This window comes from Struthio camelus, chromosome 8 (assembly GCF_040807025.1).
Source record: "Struthio camelus isolate bStrCam1 chromosome 8, bStrCam1.hap1, whole genome shotgun sequence".
Classification (NCBI taxonomy): Eukaryota; Metazoa; Chordata; class Aves; order Struthioniformes; family Struthionidae; genus Struthio; species Struthio camelus.
Genome location: NC_090949.1, coordinates 4774745 through 4790933, shown reverse-complemented (window position 1 = coordinate 4790933; position 16189 = coordinate 4774745). Strand labels below are relative to the sequence as shown.

General features: G+C 48.1%; 1 protein-coding gene across 1 annotated transcript in view; it reads left to right on the top strand.

The window, feature by feature from the left end:
* RC3H1 (ring finger and CCCH-type domains 1) overlaps positions 1-1708 on the top strand; it is a 55543-nt gene extending 53835 nt beyond the window's left edge. The window contains exons 24-25 of the mRNA XM_068951736.1: positions 285-349; positions 1168-1708. Coding sequence (XP_068807837.1) covers positions 285-349; positions 1168-1341 — 239 coding nt within the window. The 3' untranslated portion in view covers positions 1342-1708. The remainder of the gene's footprint in view (positions 1-284; positions 350-1167) is intronic.
* Positions 1709-16189: the final 14481 nt, after the last annotated feature.

Sequence of the window (16189 nt, the reverse complement as noted above, 5' to 3'; positions counted from 1 at the left end):
AAATGCCACAGTGTGCAGGGGAGAACGTGAAAGCAGCCAAGTGCCACTGCACTTGCAGAGGGACTCTGGGCTCAGTCCTCACCACAGCAGTGCAGCCTGCTCAGCACTGTGGCCGTGGGAGTTTAGGAATCTATTGCGATTGGTGGTAGATATCCATGTTTTAGGGCAGACTTGCCTTCTGCTTTGATGTCAGGCTATGAGGGATGGAAATGTTTTGCCTCTTGAGCTGTCATCTCAAAACATATTTACAATTTTCTCCAATTTTTTTTTATTCTGGGTTTTAGGTATCATTGCAGAGGGCCGTACAGACCTCTACGTATCTGACGCTTTCCACAAAGCCTTCCTTGAGGTAAGCTTTGTTTTGTCCCAGGACATATTTTCCTCTTAACTTTTGGTTTAAAAACACGAAGCATAACAAGAAAAAAATAGCGTTCACTACAAACCTACAGCGTTCACTTCTATGACGTGGGGCTCTGCGGGGAGGCGGAGGCCTGGCACTGCAACCACATCAAGCCTCTCAGCCCTCAATGATGCTGTAGGTGCCAGGAGTACGAGGTGGGACGTGGTGGGAGCCTGTCTGTGGCAAGCCTGTGGCCCTATCCAAAGCCTGGTGATCTGGTTGAGACCTGTTTCCTGCTGGTCTCTCGCCAGGCACGTGCTGGCGGGGTGGCACGGTTCGCGGCTGTGGACCGGCGTTGCTCTGCCCTTGCCCTGCTCTGCATCCCTCCGACCTTTTGAGCTCTGCTCGAGTAAAGGAGTAGGGCCAGGTGTGTAGAGGCCGCCGCTGTACCACTTACTGCTCTGCTTTGGGCTCTGGCTTTTACCTATCTTGGCTGCTAGCACGTTGATGATGACAGTAAGCAACACAGCCCCGACTTTCCCCTAGGTGCATCCTCTTTGGCGTTGTACAGGATGCATGTACCTTTGCAAATCATGCTTGTGCAACCAGGGCAGTTGAGGAGATACCCTAAAATCTGGAATAAGCCAACAGAAAAGACTGCTATGACTGGTGCTGGAGCCACAATGTCACCTCTCTTTTTGTGCTTTGGATTGGTGGGGAAGGAGGGAGAGCCCTCTAAAACAGGGCATCTTAAACCTGCCAGAGCTGCAGGGCTGGGCAATGCGCAATGCTTACATTTTAATCTACTCTTCTCTCTTGGTTGGCAGGTGAATGAAGAAGGCAGTGAGGCATCAGCCGCTACAGCTGTCGTCATCTCCGGCCGGTCCTTCCCCATGAACAGAATGAGCTTCAACGCCAACAGGCCCTTCCTGCTCTTCATCCGGGAAGCTGCCCTCAACACCATCATCTTCATGGGCCGAATAGCTGATCCTTGCTCCTAAGCCATCGGGGCCCTGCTCCTCCTTTCTCTGCCTCTGGAAAGTGGTAGTAGGGTGTTGTCGCACGGCCCAGCTCACGCCTAGGGCGGCTGGGCTCACTGTTTGGTGCAAGCTGCCGGGGTTATTGTACCCAGCTGGCCTGTAACCGCTCCTCCTCGCCGGGGCAGGTGAGGCGTCGCAGGGCAGCTCCCCTGCCCCAGCCTTTATTCGAAGGCAGCTGAACGCTTTCTGGCACCAGTATTTTTGTGGCACCCAAACCTGAGTCCAGCATTGCCATCATGCTTGTATCCAACCTCTCCTCCCCTTCAGGCCTCAAGCTGTAACGCTGATCACCTAGTACATTAAAACCTATAGATCTGTATGTAACGAACCAGTCTCTGTATGGACAGTTTTCTCCTCGCTAAGTCATTTCCTGGGCCTATTAAAACTTGCCTTTTTGAACGAAAGGGCCCTTCTCTGCACTCCCCAGTTCAGTGGAACAATTAAGTCGGTCAGACCTGCGCTGTAGAGGTCGGTGGAATCGCAACCTTCAGCTGCCCACCTGCCAGCTGTGCCAAAAAACATCTTCACCCAGTTCTGCGCTGAACAGCTGGTAGGAGGAAAAGCTGCCAAACACCCTAGTCCTACCTGCCGGCAGCTTTGATGTGTCTAAGTGCCGATTAGTCACTAGTGAAAGCATCTCTTAGCCAAGGCTGTGCATTTACCCGAGTGGTGATCTTCAGACTAGTTTCACGGTAAAGTTACCGCGGTGGGGCTCTCTCTGGACCATGGCAATGCACAATTAAGGCAATGCAACTAACAGCTGTAACTCTGTCCCAATCGCTCCACAAAGTCACTGTGCTCGCCTGTAGGTGAATGAAGACTGTACTTAACAATTTGTTTTTTCACCTGCAAGTTTAGTCCTAGAGCTGAGCACCCTGGTCTGCTGCCACTCCATACATGTGCTCTGACCTCTGTTCCACCACAGGGCAGCCACATTGCTGTAGGAAGGACCTCTGACGGTTTTGGCTTCAAGATGCAGAAGTAAACCTGGTGAGCTTAAAGAAGCCAATGAAAGCAGAGTCCTGTCCTGTTGTTAGTGGTGCACGTTACAGAGGTGTTGCGTGCAAACGTTACACTGTTGGTAGATGGTACTCACCAATGTGCGATTTAATCTGTGGCTTTCACAGGACCAGTAAAACATATCCTTATTAACAAAACAAAAACAAAAAAACTACGACCACCCTTAGGCAGCGATTACCACAGCAAGCCAAGCAATGAGGCAGTCAAATGAGAAGTGCCAACCTATGGAAGACCTAGCATGAAATTACACTTGGTCACGCCTGGGAATATTGCCGTTGCTGGTAGTTTTGGGAGCAGTCCGAGGTTTTGCAGCGCTGTCGTTCCTTCTGCTGTTCTCCTGCAGGAAGGGCTGAGCTGCTGTTTGCGCTGCAAGCGGTGCACAGTTGGGACAGGAGCGTTACCCCCTCTGTTGTGTCACATGCTGTTTTACTCGCTCCCCTAAACACATAGGAAACCTGTGACGTTCTTACATTTATGAGGCTGAGGCTCTTAAATACCGATTCTGCTGGCATGCTGACCTGGCGTAACGCCGCTGAAGGAAGCTGTGTGTGTAGCTACCTGGAAGAAGGTGGTGGGGAGACATTTTGGAAATGACTAAGCCTTCAGAAAGCAGCTCTTCCTCTTCCTGTCCTACTCTGTCATTCACCTCTGCTGCTGCTTTTCTTGCAGGACAATATTTTCTGCCTGCTTACCTCTTTTTGCGGCTCCAGAAATGTATCATCTCCAGTAAAACCTCTGTCTTCTCAGCTCTACTCCACCTGCCGTGGTGCAGAGGCTGAGAGGCTTCCTGGTGAAAGAGAAAGGTTGAGGAAATGCCAAACATTGAACCCAACTGCTTCATCTGCCTGCAGAAATGGTGGGACAAAGCTCACGGAAAAAGAAGGAAAATCATCCAGGATGATTAAAAAAAGCAGCTTGAGCCAGTCCAGGCTCGCCTATGTTTTAAGCTTAGGCTAGTGAAGCGTTGCACAAAGGAGGGACTAGGCTTTCTCATCGCGGCTGACCTCACCTGCGCAGGACCCCGGCCGGGCTGCACTGCCAGAGCAACTCAAAGCCGTTGCCTCGTCAGAAACGACCAGTCGGCTACAAGAGGCGGACAAGGAGCTGAGTATTAAACCATTTAATTCTCAAACCACTCACATGCATAATGTTCTTTTACACAGTGTTAAAAGAAAGAAGAAAATGCGATTTGTTTTTAATACAAACAGAATTTCAAGTATACATTTTATAGAATTTTTTTTCCCACGATTCCTAACCAAGTTGCTAAGTTTTCATTCACATTGTTCTTAAAGCTGTCCAACGAGAGCGCCTTTTTTTTTTTTTTTTTTTTTGCTAAACTGCTTTCAATGCAATTGTACACTCCCCTCTTCCTTTGTTTCCCCCTCCCCTTCCCCAGTGCTGCTTCTCTTGCCATCGTTCCCTGGTCCTCCTCCAGCAACACTGGCCATCGCTACGTGCAACCAGTCCCCCCCCCCCCCAAAAAAAAAAAAAAAAAACCCACCCCGTAGCCTTCCTATGAGTTTGTACCTGCCAGCTCACCGGAGGAGGAGAAGGGCAGATACGCTAGAGGACCAGCTCGGGAACAGCTTGGAAAACTCATTTAAGAACAGTCTGATATCCACAAGTTGCACACAGCAGGATCACACTGCAACCTGCTGCACATGATTAAGTGTGACCACTGACTTTTTCTTGGGTGTTTTTTTTTTTTGGGGGGGGTGGAACATAAGGCTTGCAGCCAAAAAAAATAAACAAAAAGAGTGAGAAAAGAAATTAGTACAGCAGGAAATTTCTTAACTGTGAAAATAAGTCTTGAGTGTTAGGACACATGCCCTAAAAAGTTGGCTTTCTAGGTCAACAGTTGAAGGTGACAGCACAGTTAGCGTTATACACAGTTACTCCGCAAACCAGCCCAGAGCAGACGCAATAGGGGCCAGAGAAAAACCTTGGATATTTAGTCTTTAGGTGTGTTTTTTTTTTTTTAAATACTGAACTGACGAGGGCTCCACAGCCACCGCCGGGGCCGACCGCACAACCCTCCCCTGTAACAACCTCACGGTGGCTTTGCTCCTCCAGCCACCGGCTGCGTTGTAACGGCGCCTAACTTCTGCCCTATTGCAAATGGGGTTTAAGTATGCTTTACAGGCAAGGGCGGGTCGGGTTTTGCTTTGTTTGGGGTTTTTTTGTTTTTTTTTTGGCCCAGTTACAAGAGTATGCCAAGAGGTCAAGCCGTGCCGGCCCTGCTAGCGCTACACCGGGCGGGCTGAGCGGCCGCCGCTCCTTGGCGTAGGGCCGGCGGGCGCGCGCCGAGGTGGGGGCCGCCCGAGCTGGAGGTAGCGCCGCGGTCGTTGGCCGGGCTGCAGACGGCAACGCTGGCAGCCGAGGGCTTTGCCCCCCCACCACCATCACCACCACCATCACCACCACCGCCGCTCCCTCCTAGCCGCTGGCTGAGGCCAAGCCACCGGCCGGTAGGGCCGACTCCAGAGCCAGCGCCGGCCGGCCTCAGCTGATGAGTTAAAGTGCATTTCTTCAGTAAAGGGGGTCTTTTTTTTGTATTTTTTTTGTAATTTTTTTTTTTTTAAAGAGGAACCTAGTTAAAGTGCTGTTCTAGTTTGGAAAGGGGCTCTGTTTACAAAAAAAAAAAAAAGATGGCACCTTTTCACAAGACAGATCTGTTCCCGGTATAAAAAAAAAATATATATATATATATATATATATATATATATATATATCTGTGTGTGTGGGTGTATGTATGTATGTCTACATATATACACATGCTTTTATATATATATATATATATATGTATATGTCTGTATTCAGAGGCAGATCTGCTGACTAACGACTGCCATACACCCTTTTTCTCGTTCGTTTTCGTTATTGCTTTGCAGGGGCGCCTGCTCCGCCGGGGGCAGGCGGGCGCTGGCGCCTCCTCTTGCCCCCCGCTCGCTCGGCGGGGCCGGGCAGCGCCGGCTTTTGGAGCCCCCGCGGGCCGGCGACAGCCCCACGCGCCGCCCCGGCCTGCCTCCCCGGCGAAGACGCGCTCCCCTCCCGAGGGGGAGCTCTTCCGTTTCCGAAATTGATTGTCGGTTTAGTTTCTCACGAAAGCGAACGTGAGGAGCAGAGCGCGACGCCCAGGCGACGGCGCGTAACCCGAAAAAATGAAAAAAAAGGAAAAAAATAAGAGCTACCGGTGTCGCGTTCACAGTGTCGAAGCTCGGGAGGGGAGGAGGGCGCCCGCAGCCGGCCGGCCGGGAGGGTTATTCGGCAGCCGCTTCGCGCTAGGCGAGCACCAAACCGAGCGGCGGCGGCGGCCGGGGGGACGGCGGCTGCCCCCGGTCCGGCAGCGGGACGCGCAGCTCCCAGCCGCCGCAATCAAACAGGGCCCCTTCCTTCCTGCCCGCCGCCGGGTCGCGCGGGGCAGGCAACGGCCGTCCCAGCTGCCCGGTAAGCGCCTGCGGCCTGAGCGGTACGAGACGGGGCGCGGAGCAGCGCCCGGGAAGCGGCGGAGCTCAAACCCCGCTCCCGAGAAGCGTCTCGCGCGGGGCTGCCCCCCCGGCCCCCTCCTCCTCGCCCCTCCGTAACGTCACTCGTGTTTTATTCCTTCTCCTGCTGCTCCTCCTCGCTGCTTTTCGCGAGCAGCAGGAAAACCAAGCGATCGAGCTTCGAGTTTCTAAGGAGTTTCACAGTTTCTTGGGCCACGGCCAACGGGCATTGGGTCCGCCGGCAAACATAGCAGGAAGGTTTAAATAAATACGCTTCGCTGCAACATAAAAATAACGCCGCCGTTTAAGCACAGGTCCGAGGGGCAGAGGGTTAAGCACGTTTACAAAAACTAAGCAAAGCTGGAGGCTTAACGTAACTGACGGTCTGCAAAAACAAAAAAAAATTGATGCACGGATTTTTTTTTTTTTTCCTCTTTTTAAAGTACTGCCTTAGACATGCGGAAAAATAATATATCTAATATCTCAGATTAAACAAGGAAGTTACACAGCAGTATTAAAAAGATACCTGAATATGTTTCAAAAGCTTAACTGATACGAGCGAGGAAGGCCCTCGAAGCTGCCCGTTTTTACGTGATAACTCTATGAAATTCAAACCCGAAACGCGGCTTGGCTTAAGTCTAATCACAGCAGGGAGAGGGCAGCTGCGCTCGCAGCTGGGCAGCAGCTCCACTTCCCTCTGCGGGCCACATGCTGGTTCACGGACCAACTGCCGGGAAATTAAAAACATATATATATATATATATTTATATATATATATATCTCGTAACTGAAAATGCACCGGTAGGCTAAGACCCTCTATGCCTTGTCCGCTCAGTGCAGTACAGCCCGCGACCGGGAAGCGGTTCCTCTTTCCCCGGCGCGAACGGCTCGAGCCGGAAAGGAGGGGACGGCGCGTCCCCGGCTACCTACGGGACCTGCGGCTAACGCCGGTGAACCGCTCGCACGCCGGGAGCGTGCAACGTGCTCCGGCCGTTTGCGGACTCAGTCCTTTGCAGCGCGCCGCACCAGAACCAGGGCGAACGGCCACGTCCCGTTCGCGGACTGCTACGGGTCTTGCCGGCGGCAAGAGATCGGCCCTCGCTGATAAACGGCGAAACCCTGGGGGAACGGGAAGGAAAGGAGTTTTGTAAGAGGTGTGAGGCGAATCACGTACTAGGTGATGTGAGCAGGACGCTGGCATCCAAGAATTCACTCTTTTTTTTCTTTTTTTTTTTTTTTTACGAACAGAATTATCCTGCTAATTATTCTGCGGCTGGAATATAACCAGTAACATAACTGGTTTCCCAGCAAGAATCAGACCAGTGCCCACAGCTCAGCGGGGAGCGGAGGGGGAAGGAGAGGCTGTAACACAATCCTGCCTCCAGGAGACTCCGGGCAGTCCCGGTTTACAAGACGGTCCGGCTGCCCCCCTCCAGCTCGGGAAAGCAGGACCCAGGGCCGGTCGCTTCTGCGCGCCTTGGCCCAGCTGCAGGGCCTGGCTTAACGCACTGCGTTTCCCTTCCCAGCAGACGTGAGAGCTTCCCTCCGACAAAGAAAACGCCCCTATCTAAGCACCTTCCCTCAGCGATAGGTCTTCAACTCTCTGCCCCCAAGGTTAAAAGATCTGGGCTCCAGCTGGGGAGCAAATCCCACAGCTCGCTCGCTCTCCCTCTCTTCCCAGGCTGTTTTTTGCACCCTTGTCTTCTAGACAGAAGGTCTAGACACCCTGCAGCGTAGCGGAAACGCGGCCTGAAGGAGCTTACAGTGAAACGGGTCCCCCCTCTTCTCCCACCGCTACGCACCAAAAAGCTCTGAGCTGGCCAGACAGCAGCTAGACACCAACTCTTTCTTCGAGGAGACAAACGGTCCCATGCAGAAAGCGCGTCTGCAGCCAACATCTCCCTTCGCAAAGGGCTCTTGGGTTGGCCAACGACACACGCGAACAGAGAGGACACGTGAAACGCTACGCCTCCCCCACGCCGCGCTACCTGGTGCGGCGCGCACACGCTCCCAGCCGTGCAACGCGACGCGGCACACCGCCCCTGCACCCCACCCACAACACGGCCGTACCTGCCGCCGCTCTCGGCGGAAACCTGGAACGAGAAGAGGGCAACAGCAACTGGATGTTCAAATGCTAGCGTTATTCCTTGCTCAAATTTCCGAAATGGCCCATCTCATGCTGCAAAAACAAGTATCTGAATATGTGTTAGCAGCCAATATCTCCAGGCCTACTCCGCCATCCTGCCAAAAAGCAGGTCGTGTTCCTCATTTGCAAAAGCCTTTGACAAGTACAAATACTTTTTGGTTCTGAAGATACATGATTCCCCTAGCAAGGGCCCCTACAGGCTCCCTATATGCAGCCTCAACATCCTGACTCAGCTCTACTGCACCTGGATCTACAACAGCCTTTGAAATCCTCACACCCAAGCGATTCCAGAAAGAGCTAAATGAAGTTGGTTCTTGCCCAGGCTTGGAAGAGCTCCTTTTCTCTGAAAGTGTCACACGGTTTTAGGGGGAATCCTGTGCCCCTTAAAAAAAAAAAAAAAAAAAAAGTGACAATTTTACTACCCACCAGGCCAAGCGTTAGGTGCAAAGCAAGCACCATCAGTCTGCTCCCGAAGCTGGAGACAGCACAGCTGGTCGTTAGCTACTGCCGTGGGCAGCTAAAGTGCTCGCACAAAAGGAAGCCACAAGGAAAACTGCAGAAGAAAATCCAGCCTTCATCTTTCACATCTTGGACCCCAGCAAGCAGCCAGCAGTGCCTTGCAACTCGGTCCGCGCTCCCACAGAAGGCAGCTCCCGGCAAAGGCCCTTCCTTCCTCCTCCCTCCCACAAACGCTACCTTTAAGGCAGTATGCAAAGGCTTAAAAATCATGTTACAAACATCAGATCCTACAGCAACGGTTTTCAGGCTTTTGCCATCTGTGAAGCCCTAGAAATTTCCTAATGCAAATTCAGATGCCCGAAGAGCAAATGCAAGTCTTGACAACAAGCTGGCTCTTCTGAGCTACCTTCCACGGGTGCTTTAAAACTGTTCTCAGATCACAGACTGCAAACTGTTATGCTGGATTAAAAGTTAACTGAACAAAACTTTAAAATAACTGTGTTTGTATGTGTGTGGGCGGGGGGAGAGCTAAGTTTTTTTTTCAGCGTTTTTATGAAAAGAATTAAAGCTTTAAAACAAAAAGAAGCATTTTTGGTCAGTGTTCCAAAGCCACCAAAATGATTATAAGGAAAGATAGCCATAACCATGCATTACAAACCTGTCACACAAAGCTTCTTGCTTGGGTAGCTTCACCAACCCACTAAACATCAAAGAGTCACTGTATACAGTGTACAGAAACTAGGGTTATTTTAAAAAATCAATTTGGCCCATTTTATATGAAATTGGCTACCTTTTTGTTAAAAAAAAAAAAAAAAGCTTATTATTGAAAGATATTTGAACAGAAATGAAAGAAATTGCACATACACGCTACTTTCCTCAACCAATTAACTCTTTCCTGCCCAATTAGTTAGCAGGTAATGTTTGTAAAGGTACCTATCTCCTGCAAAGTCTTTCTTTCCTGAGCCTGGTTTATTAGAGCAACTGCTATTAGACACAGCTGCCAGGTGGGATCTGCTGCTGATCTCTCAGAACAGTTTCTTCTGACAACTGTCCTGAGAGGCACCCTCATGCTCAGGTTGCTTACAGGAAGCCTCCATCAAGAGGAATTCCTCTCCTCACAAAATCCAAGTTAGACTGAGGCTACGATAGATGATCCTTTGGGAAGGGATGACTTTCCTACGCATCTGTACAGCACAGAAGGGTTCTTGTCCTCAAAAGGCGGTACCTGGTGACCGCAGTTAGAAACAGATTAGCTTATAGTCTTTCTATGTTTGCCAGATCTGAACTCAGTAGGTTAAAATTGTACTGCGTGCAGTTGGCAAAGTGCTCGATGCACCGCGAGCTGCAAGTACGCAATAATCCTGCAGGGGAACATTAAAGGAACCTACTTGGTCAGCAGAGGTAGGTGGATGCTCACCCTGCTGAATATCAGGGACACAGGGAGGCTTTCTGTAAAAGCCTCTAGAGCGTGGGCTGAGCAGGAGAGCAAGAAGTACGCCGCTGCCAAGCCTGCAGGAGATGGGTTGAGGGGAATTTGTTCACAGCATTTGTTAATTCCTTGGAAAGGCAGCTTACTCCCCTGGACAGGAGAATCAGCACGATTTTATCTTGGAGCCCATTTCCTCTTTCCAACTACGACAGCAGAACATGCACCTCTACACAGGTTGCTAAAATAAAAAAAATACACTTCCAGGCATCAATAAACAGCAAAGGGCTGTCTTTTAAAAGACAGTTAAATTAGACACTAAATACATTAGCGACAGTTCTTGTGGCCTCCTCTCTCCAGGTCCCAGGTCTGCCAGACTACAATCTGATTTGCTGTGTTCTCTCTCTTTTAGAAGGTTTGTCAGAACAGACTTGTTTACTTGCAGGTAAGCACCGTGCAGTACGTTGCAATTTTCAAGCCTTTATTTCATGTAACAAAGATCATTTTTATATACCTCAAGGACATTCAAAAGCCTACAGAAGGCCCCCAAAACTCCCTTGTGGATTGCTTTAATCCCTCTGATAGCACAGACCAACCAAAGCCCAGCAGTACCAGGTCCAGCGGCAGCTGCACAAAGATCTCTCTCTAGCTCAACAAAGATCTCTCTCTCAGCTCCAACCCTTATTAGATGCCACAGATAGAAACAGAGCAAGCTAAGGGGGAGGCAGGCAGAACTAACGCCGAAACTGAGATAGTCCATCCCATCTTTTACATGCACGTTAACATAAATTCATCATAACCCGGCACTCAAAAGAAAGGGGTCAGGCAGAAGACCATACGGAATCGCTCCAGATCAACGTTAAAGAACAAAGCAAACCCACGCCTAACTTCCGGCCTCGTTTTCCCTCGCAGGGGATTTCCTCAAGCCATTCCAGTAGACAAGTCTTCATGTTTATTTAAAGTACCCAAATTCAAGAGGAAAGGCGGAAGCCCTAGGTTTTGTGACCGGGCAGGCACAGCGGGGTGGCAGAGAATCCAAAGCACAACTCTCTGGGAAAAGTCAAGCAGCACAGACACTGCCAAGACGCACTTTTAAAGTACTTATTCAAACCATCAGCCAACCAGGTCCCTGCAAAGTCACTCAGCAAGCCACTATTGATATGCTCAGAGCTGAACCGAGCATACAGCAACGCTGCACCAGAAACATCTGTGAATAAAGGTAGTAAAGATGACAACAGAAGCAAACAGCGCTACCTAACATCACCCTGTTAGCTTTAACCACTTCAAGCAATCCCAGGTGAGGCACCGCATCTCTATCAGATGCCTGGCTGTACTGCTCTTTGCCGCAATTTCTGCAATACCGAGTTATATTGGATGAGGAAAATTTAAAATAGTGTTTTAAAATAGTAACCCACACTGTTCCCCCACAATCAAACTTTACCCGCCAAGTCTTAAATCCTTCCAAGGTTGCAAATCTCTAAGATTCCCCAGCACGAGTGCTTAGGTCTCATTTGTATCTATATTTTTGTCAACAGAGATCTTTCAGAACTCCCATCTAAAAAGGTTCCTCCTGTTTCCAAAACGCACCATTTCACAAGCTGCAATACTTTGGTTTACAACTGGATTAAAATATAAATTAAATAAGAATAATGCTAAATGAGTTTATATTGAAAAACTTTATATATGTATACATATATATGTATATACAAGTATGTGTGTGTGCACTCCCTAATGACAGCTAGAGGAAGCAAAAGTCATTCCCCAAAGGCTGCTACTCTTCCAACTAGCACGTTAAACATATCCATTGCAACAATTCCCTGTGCATAAAAGCTAATGAAGCACTGGAAGGTGGCACTGGTAAACAGCTGGATCGCACAGACTTTTAGGAACAGAAAGACAATAAATTATAAGAAGCAGTAGTAACTTGTTCACAGTTGGGATGAGGATAACGTTATAGGAAACCTGAATTTTCTACAGTCCCCAGGAATAAAAAGTCAAACAGGTAACTGAAGGTTACAGTGGGACATATTTTAGTCAAACCTAAGAGAAAAGATCAGCTCTGACACAAAGAAATGGTAGAAACCACACCAAACTTCTCCCAGCACGCTAAGCTCTAGTACCATCAGGCTCAGCAGGAGGATTCCCAGTAACTCCACTGGGATCAGTACTCAGCCCAGTGACGCCTCCTTCTCAGCCTCTGTCTCAGTGACAGGGACTTTCACAAGCAGGAAGATTCCTTGAAGCCAACTCAATCCTGGGCCCAAAAAGACCGTGCTCCCAGCCAGCTTCCTCTTCAAACACCTAAATTATTGATTCTACTTCTCTTAACTAGCACCCCAAACCTCACAGTCCAATCTCTCCTAGTCCCAGCCTCTGTATTCTCCTACGTTTCTCAAAAGAAAACTTTTCAGCATTAACACCAAGGCAGCTGGAAATACTTTAGAGACGGTAGGACTCTTCAGATAATTTTATAACTCACGTACTATGAGTGAGTTCCAGATTAGGAATAATCTGAGTTTCTAGTTAGACTAACTGCAGTAAAACTCTGGCCTGCTGCACTTTTTTCTTCCTGAAAAGCTGCAAATCTACTCCAAAGTATTCCAAAATGCTCTCGTAGGCTTTACTTTCAAAGAGCAGCCAGTAGCGTTTGCATAGTTCTAGCTTTTATTTGGTTACAAATATATATATATGTATATATATTTTTTTTCTCTCTCAGTGTACATACATATATACATATATGTATGTTTTGTATATTAAAATATCTTTTGAACACCAATGATTAAAATAAAGATTCTTGGCTCATCTCTAGGACCTTCCCCTGAAGATGTCAAATCCCCGTGCATGGATCCAATCTCATGCTACGAGGAATACACATCTTAAGAGTACGGTTATCACCAATTTACAGAACTGCAGACCAGCTCAGTGGCAATCAGTGGCAGCTCCACTGAAAGAATTTAGGTCTTCTGACTTCAAATCCTAGTTCTGGGCTCCTAGGTCACCCATCCACAGGAAACTCGGAGCCCAAACCTTGACAGAATCAGAAGTGCCATGAATCACAGCTCCTTGACTTCTCCTACCCTCAAAATATTTCTGGCAGAGCAGGAAAAGCATCTGGTGTCACTAACCTGAAGAATCACTTGGATGCTTAAACTGTACAGTTAAATTGGCACGCGTGTCATGCATCACACAGCAGATTTTTTTAAAGTGTAAATAATAGGTTTAAGGGGTACTAACTTTTGTCGGTGTTCAATGCATGACTCAGTCTATTTTGCAAGCTACATTCCACTCAAATATTCTGCATCTTTTCAGTTGTCTTTTTTTTTTTTTTAAATACATTAACTTCTGCAGGAAAGAGGAAGTCAACAGCAAATAAAAGCTACAACTCTGCTCTTCCAAGAGGATGGTTAGGGTTGAATCACCCAAAGAAGGCAGAAGAACTCTGCTCGAGGATCAGAACTGCTTAAAATTCCTTATGGAACCGGGCATCAATTTTTTTTAGTGAAATTATTACTGTGTAGAGGCGTGGGACTGACTGCCCTGGAAAATAAAGTCACCTAGTTGTCACAAAATAAGAGCAGGACAAGCAGGGAGCTCCATCTTGTCATTTATTTCTCCCTTGATCTTGAAGGGGGCGGAAATCCTGGCTTTGTGCCTTCCCAGTCATGCCTGTCTCTGCTACGCTTTTCAACAAGACTGCGGCTTGTTCCAAATGTAATTCCAGCTCTGAATAGCTGTCAGCTGGCAACAGAGTCAGTCACTACCAACCTCGGTGAGATTTAAAACAGCAGCAGAAACACAAAACGCTTTTTATTTTTCCTGCCGTTCAGCCACCCAAACTTCTGAAAGTTAAATTATACAGACCACAGCTTGAAAATACGTTAGCAAAGATCTGGGTTAAATCAAACGACTGGATCTGATGCTAGGAGGGACAAGCAAGGGGTGCTCAGCAACCAACTTTCAGGGCAGCGACCTGCTAAGAAGCTCCACGAGGGAATTCAGCCATGCTAAGTGGCAAGAGCGTGGTAGTACAAACGTGAGACAGGATTGCTCACCTGCGCTGGCTGCTCTGCTTCTTACCAGGCTGATAACCCTGGGTCTTACTAGGAGGCTCTAAGTGTGGTCTCAGCCTCCTGTTATAGGTGCCCATTTCACAAACCCTCCTCATTCATCCTTTTCTATCTAGCTGCTGGGAAGAAGCAGCACTTTTTGCTTTCCCACACTCCCAGTGCAAGAGAGCAGAAAGACTTTCTGCTTTTTTCCTCTCCCAGCTTTACACCAGTCATCCTCCCGCGAGGAAGAGAGCTAGCTTTTCCCCGAAGCAGCAGCACAGTATTAACATGATTCTTGTTATTTTCACAGCTATTCACAGGGAACCGGGCAGCAGCAGGGAAACCGTCCGCAGCGACGTTCCCTTCCCTCTGCTGTGACCTGGCACCGGGGCTTTCTGCAGGCTCAAGGAGATAACCGCAGCACTTCACATTTGGAAGGTTTCTTTGCGACAGCGAAGAACGAAGAAATGTGTTCCCCCTCCGCTAAAGGAAACTGCAGAAATAGACTCCGTTTCCCCTCTTGCCTGAGGCAAACAAATTGGTTAGTAAGCCCTAACTCTGAAGCTGACAGAAACGGTAAGTAGAGAGGTATTAAGATATGACAGCGTTCTCTTCACATCCTCCGTTAATCACAGTTGAAATCACAGTTTTGGCAAAGGGAAAAAAGCTGCAGTTAGCTGTGGAAACGCAAAGCCATGCCTCAACCCATCCCAGAAGCATTCCTACTCGGAAAGTTGGCATCTGTTTCTCCACAGCTTCGGTGCAACTGCAAAGAACTAGACGGTCTGCCAACGTAGGCGCAACTAAAGATGTTATCGTTCTGTTACGAAAAGCAGCTCCAAGCAGCTACGCCACTGCTGGAAAATCAGCACGATTTTTTTTCCGTACTGCAGACGACCTCCAACCCCCCGTTCTCCCCTCTCGGCCTATCTGCACTAAGAAAGTCCATCACTGAAAGAAAAGTTTAATAAACGATTCCTTCTGAATTGGTTCCACCTTCTAGTGGAGATGAGCCTGAACTGTTTTCAGCGCTGCTCAAGAAAATGTTAGAGACACCATGAATTCCACACATACATACACATACATCCATTAAATGTACAGAAATAATATTAAAATGATTCCCACTACCATACCTTATACTGACTCTAGCTACAAGCTATAAACTTCGCCTCAGTGAGGCCTGGGCAAGAATATTGGCTCTTTTGCATGCAATCAGAAACGATCATTTATACAGTGGCAACCTCTGCACCAGACAAAAAAAAAAAAAAAGAGAGAGAAAAAATAAAAACCTTTCACAAGCTTTTTTGTTTTCAGACTAGCCTAGAACAATATGAAGGAACAATTTCACGGCTTTCACCAGGCCAATTAGAAGTAGCGAATCAGCAAGGAAGGATGTGCTGATCTCACCCTGCACTGTTAGGATGCTCCTCCGTTCACAGTATCAATACAGTAAAACAAAAACAAAAACCTGTTCAAGAAAACTCACAGCTATGCCATACAAATAAGGCATTCACCATTTTATGTCAGCCCTTCATCGCTAAGCCTTGATGGATCGGTTGCCATCTGTTTCAGAAATATTTTGCTTGTATAGCAGTTACTGCACCTTCACCCTTCTCTTCACAGCAAGCTTAACAGGGAAACTTTCCCACTATATTTATATATAATATATGTATATAAATAATTTTATGTTTTTATAGTTTGGTAGTATTCTTTTAAAAGTTCTATTTTAAAACACTTAAAAATCTTTTAAGTAACTAAAGTAACTTGATGCTCTCTAGTGTGAACAGGATAGGATTTCAAAGGTTTTAACTTTTTTCGTTTTGATTTTTGGTAACTTCAAAAGCTATGACTAAAGCAGCATACTCTGCATACCTCCATTGCTCCCCACACCTCGATTGCAATGAAACCTACCTTAGCCACCCTCTCCTCTCTCATCTTCCGCGACTGCTCTCTGGCAACTTTACAGTTTCAGTACAATTCTGTTTGACCTTCGAGAGGAAACTGAACGTAGCTGGTCCCTCGGGTGGCTGCTCACAATATCATTCACTGCGTGGTGACGCGCTTGACAGGAGAGGAGAGAGGGACAGAAGGAAAATGAAGGTGAAATATCAGTTTTCCCGTTTGAAACGGTCAACAAAACGGTACTTTGCGGGTATCCTGCTCGGAGCACCTGCAAAGGCTCCTCTCGTAAGAGCACCTCCCCGTTGCCCCCGCTCCCTTCCCTTCC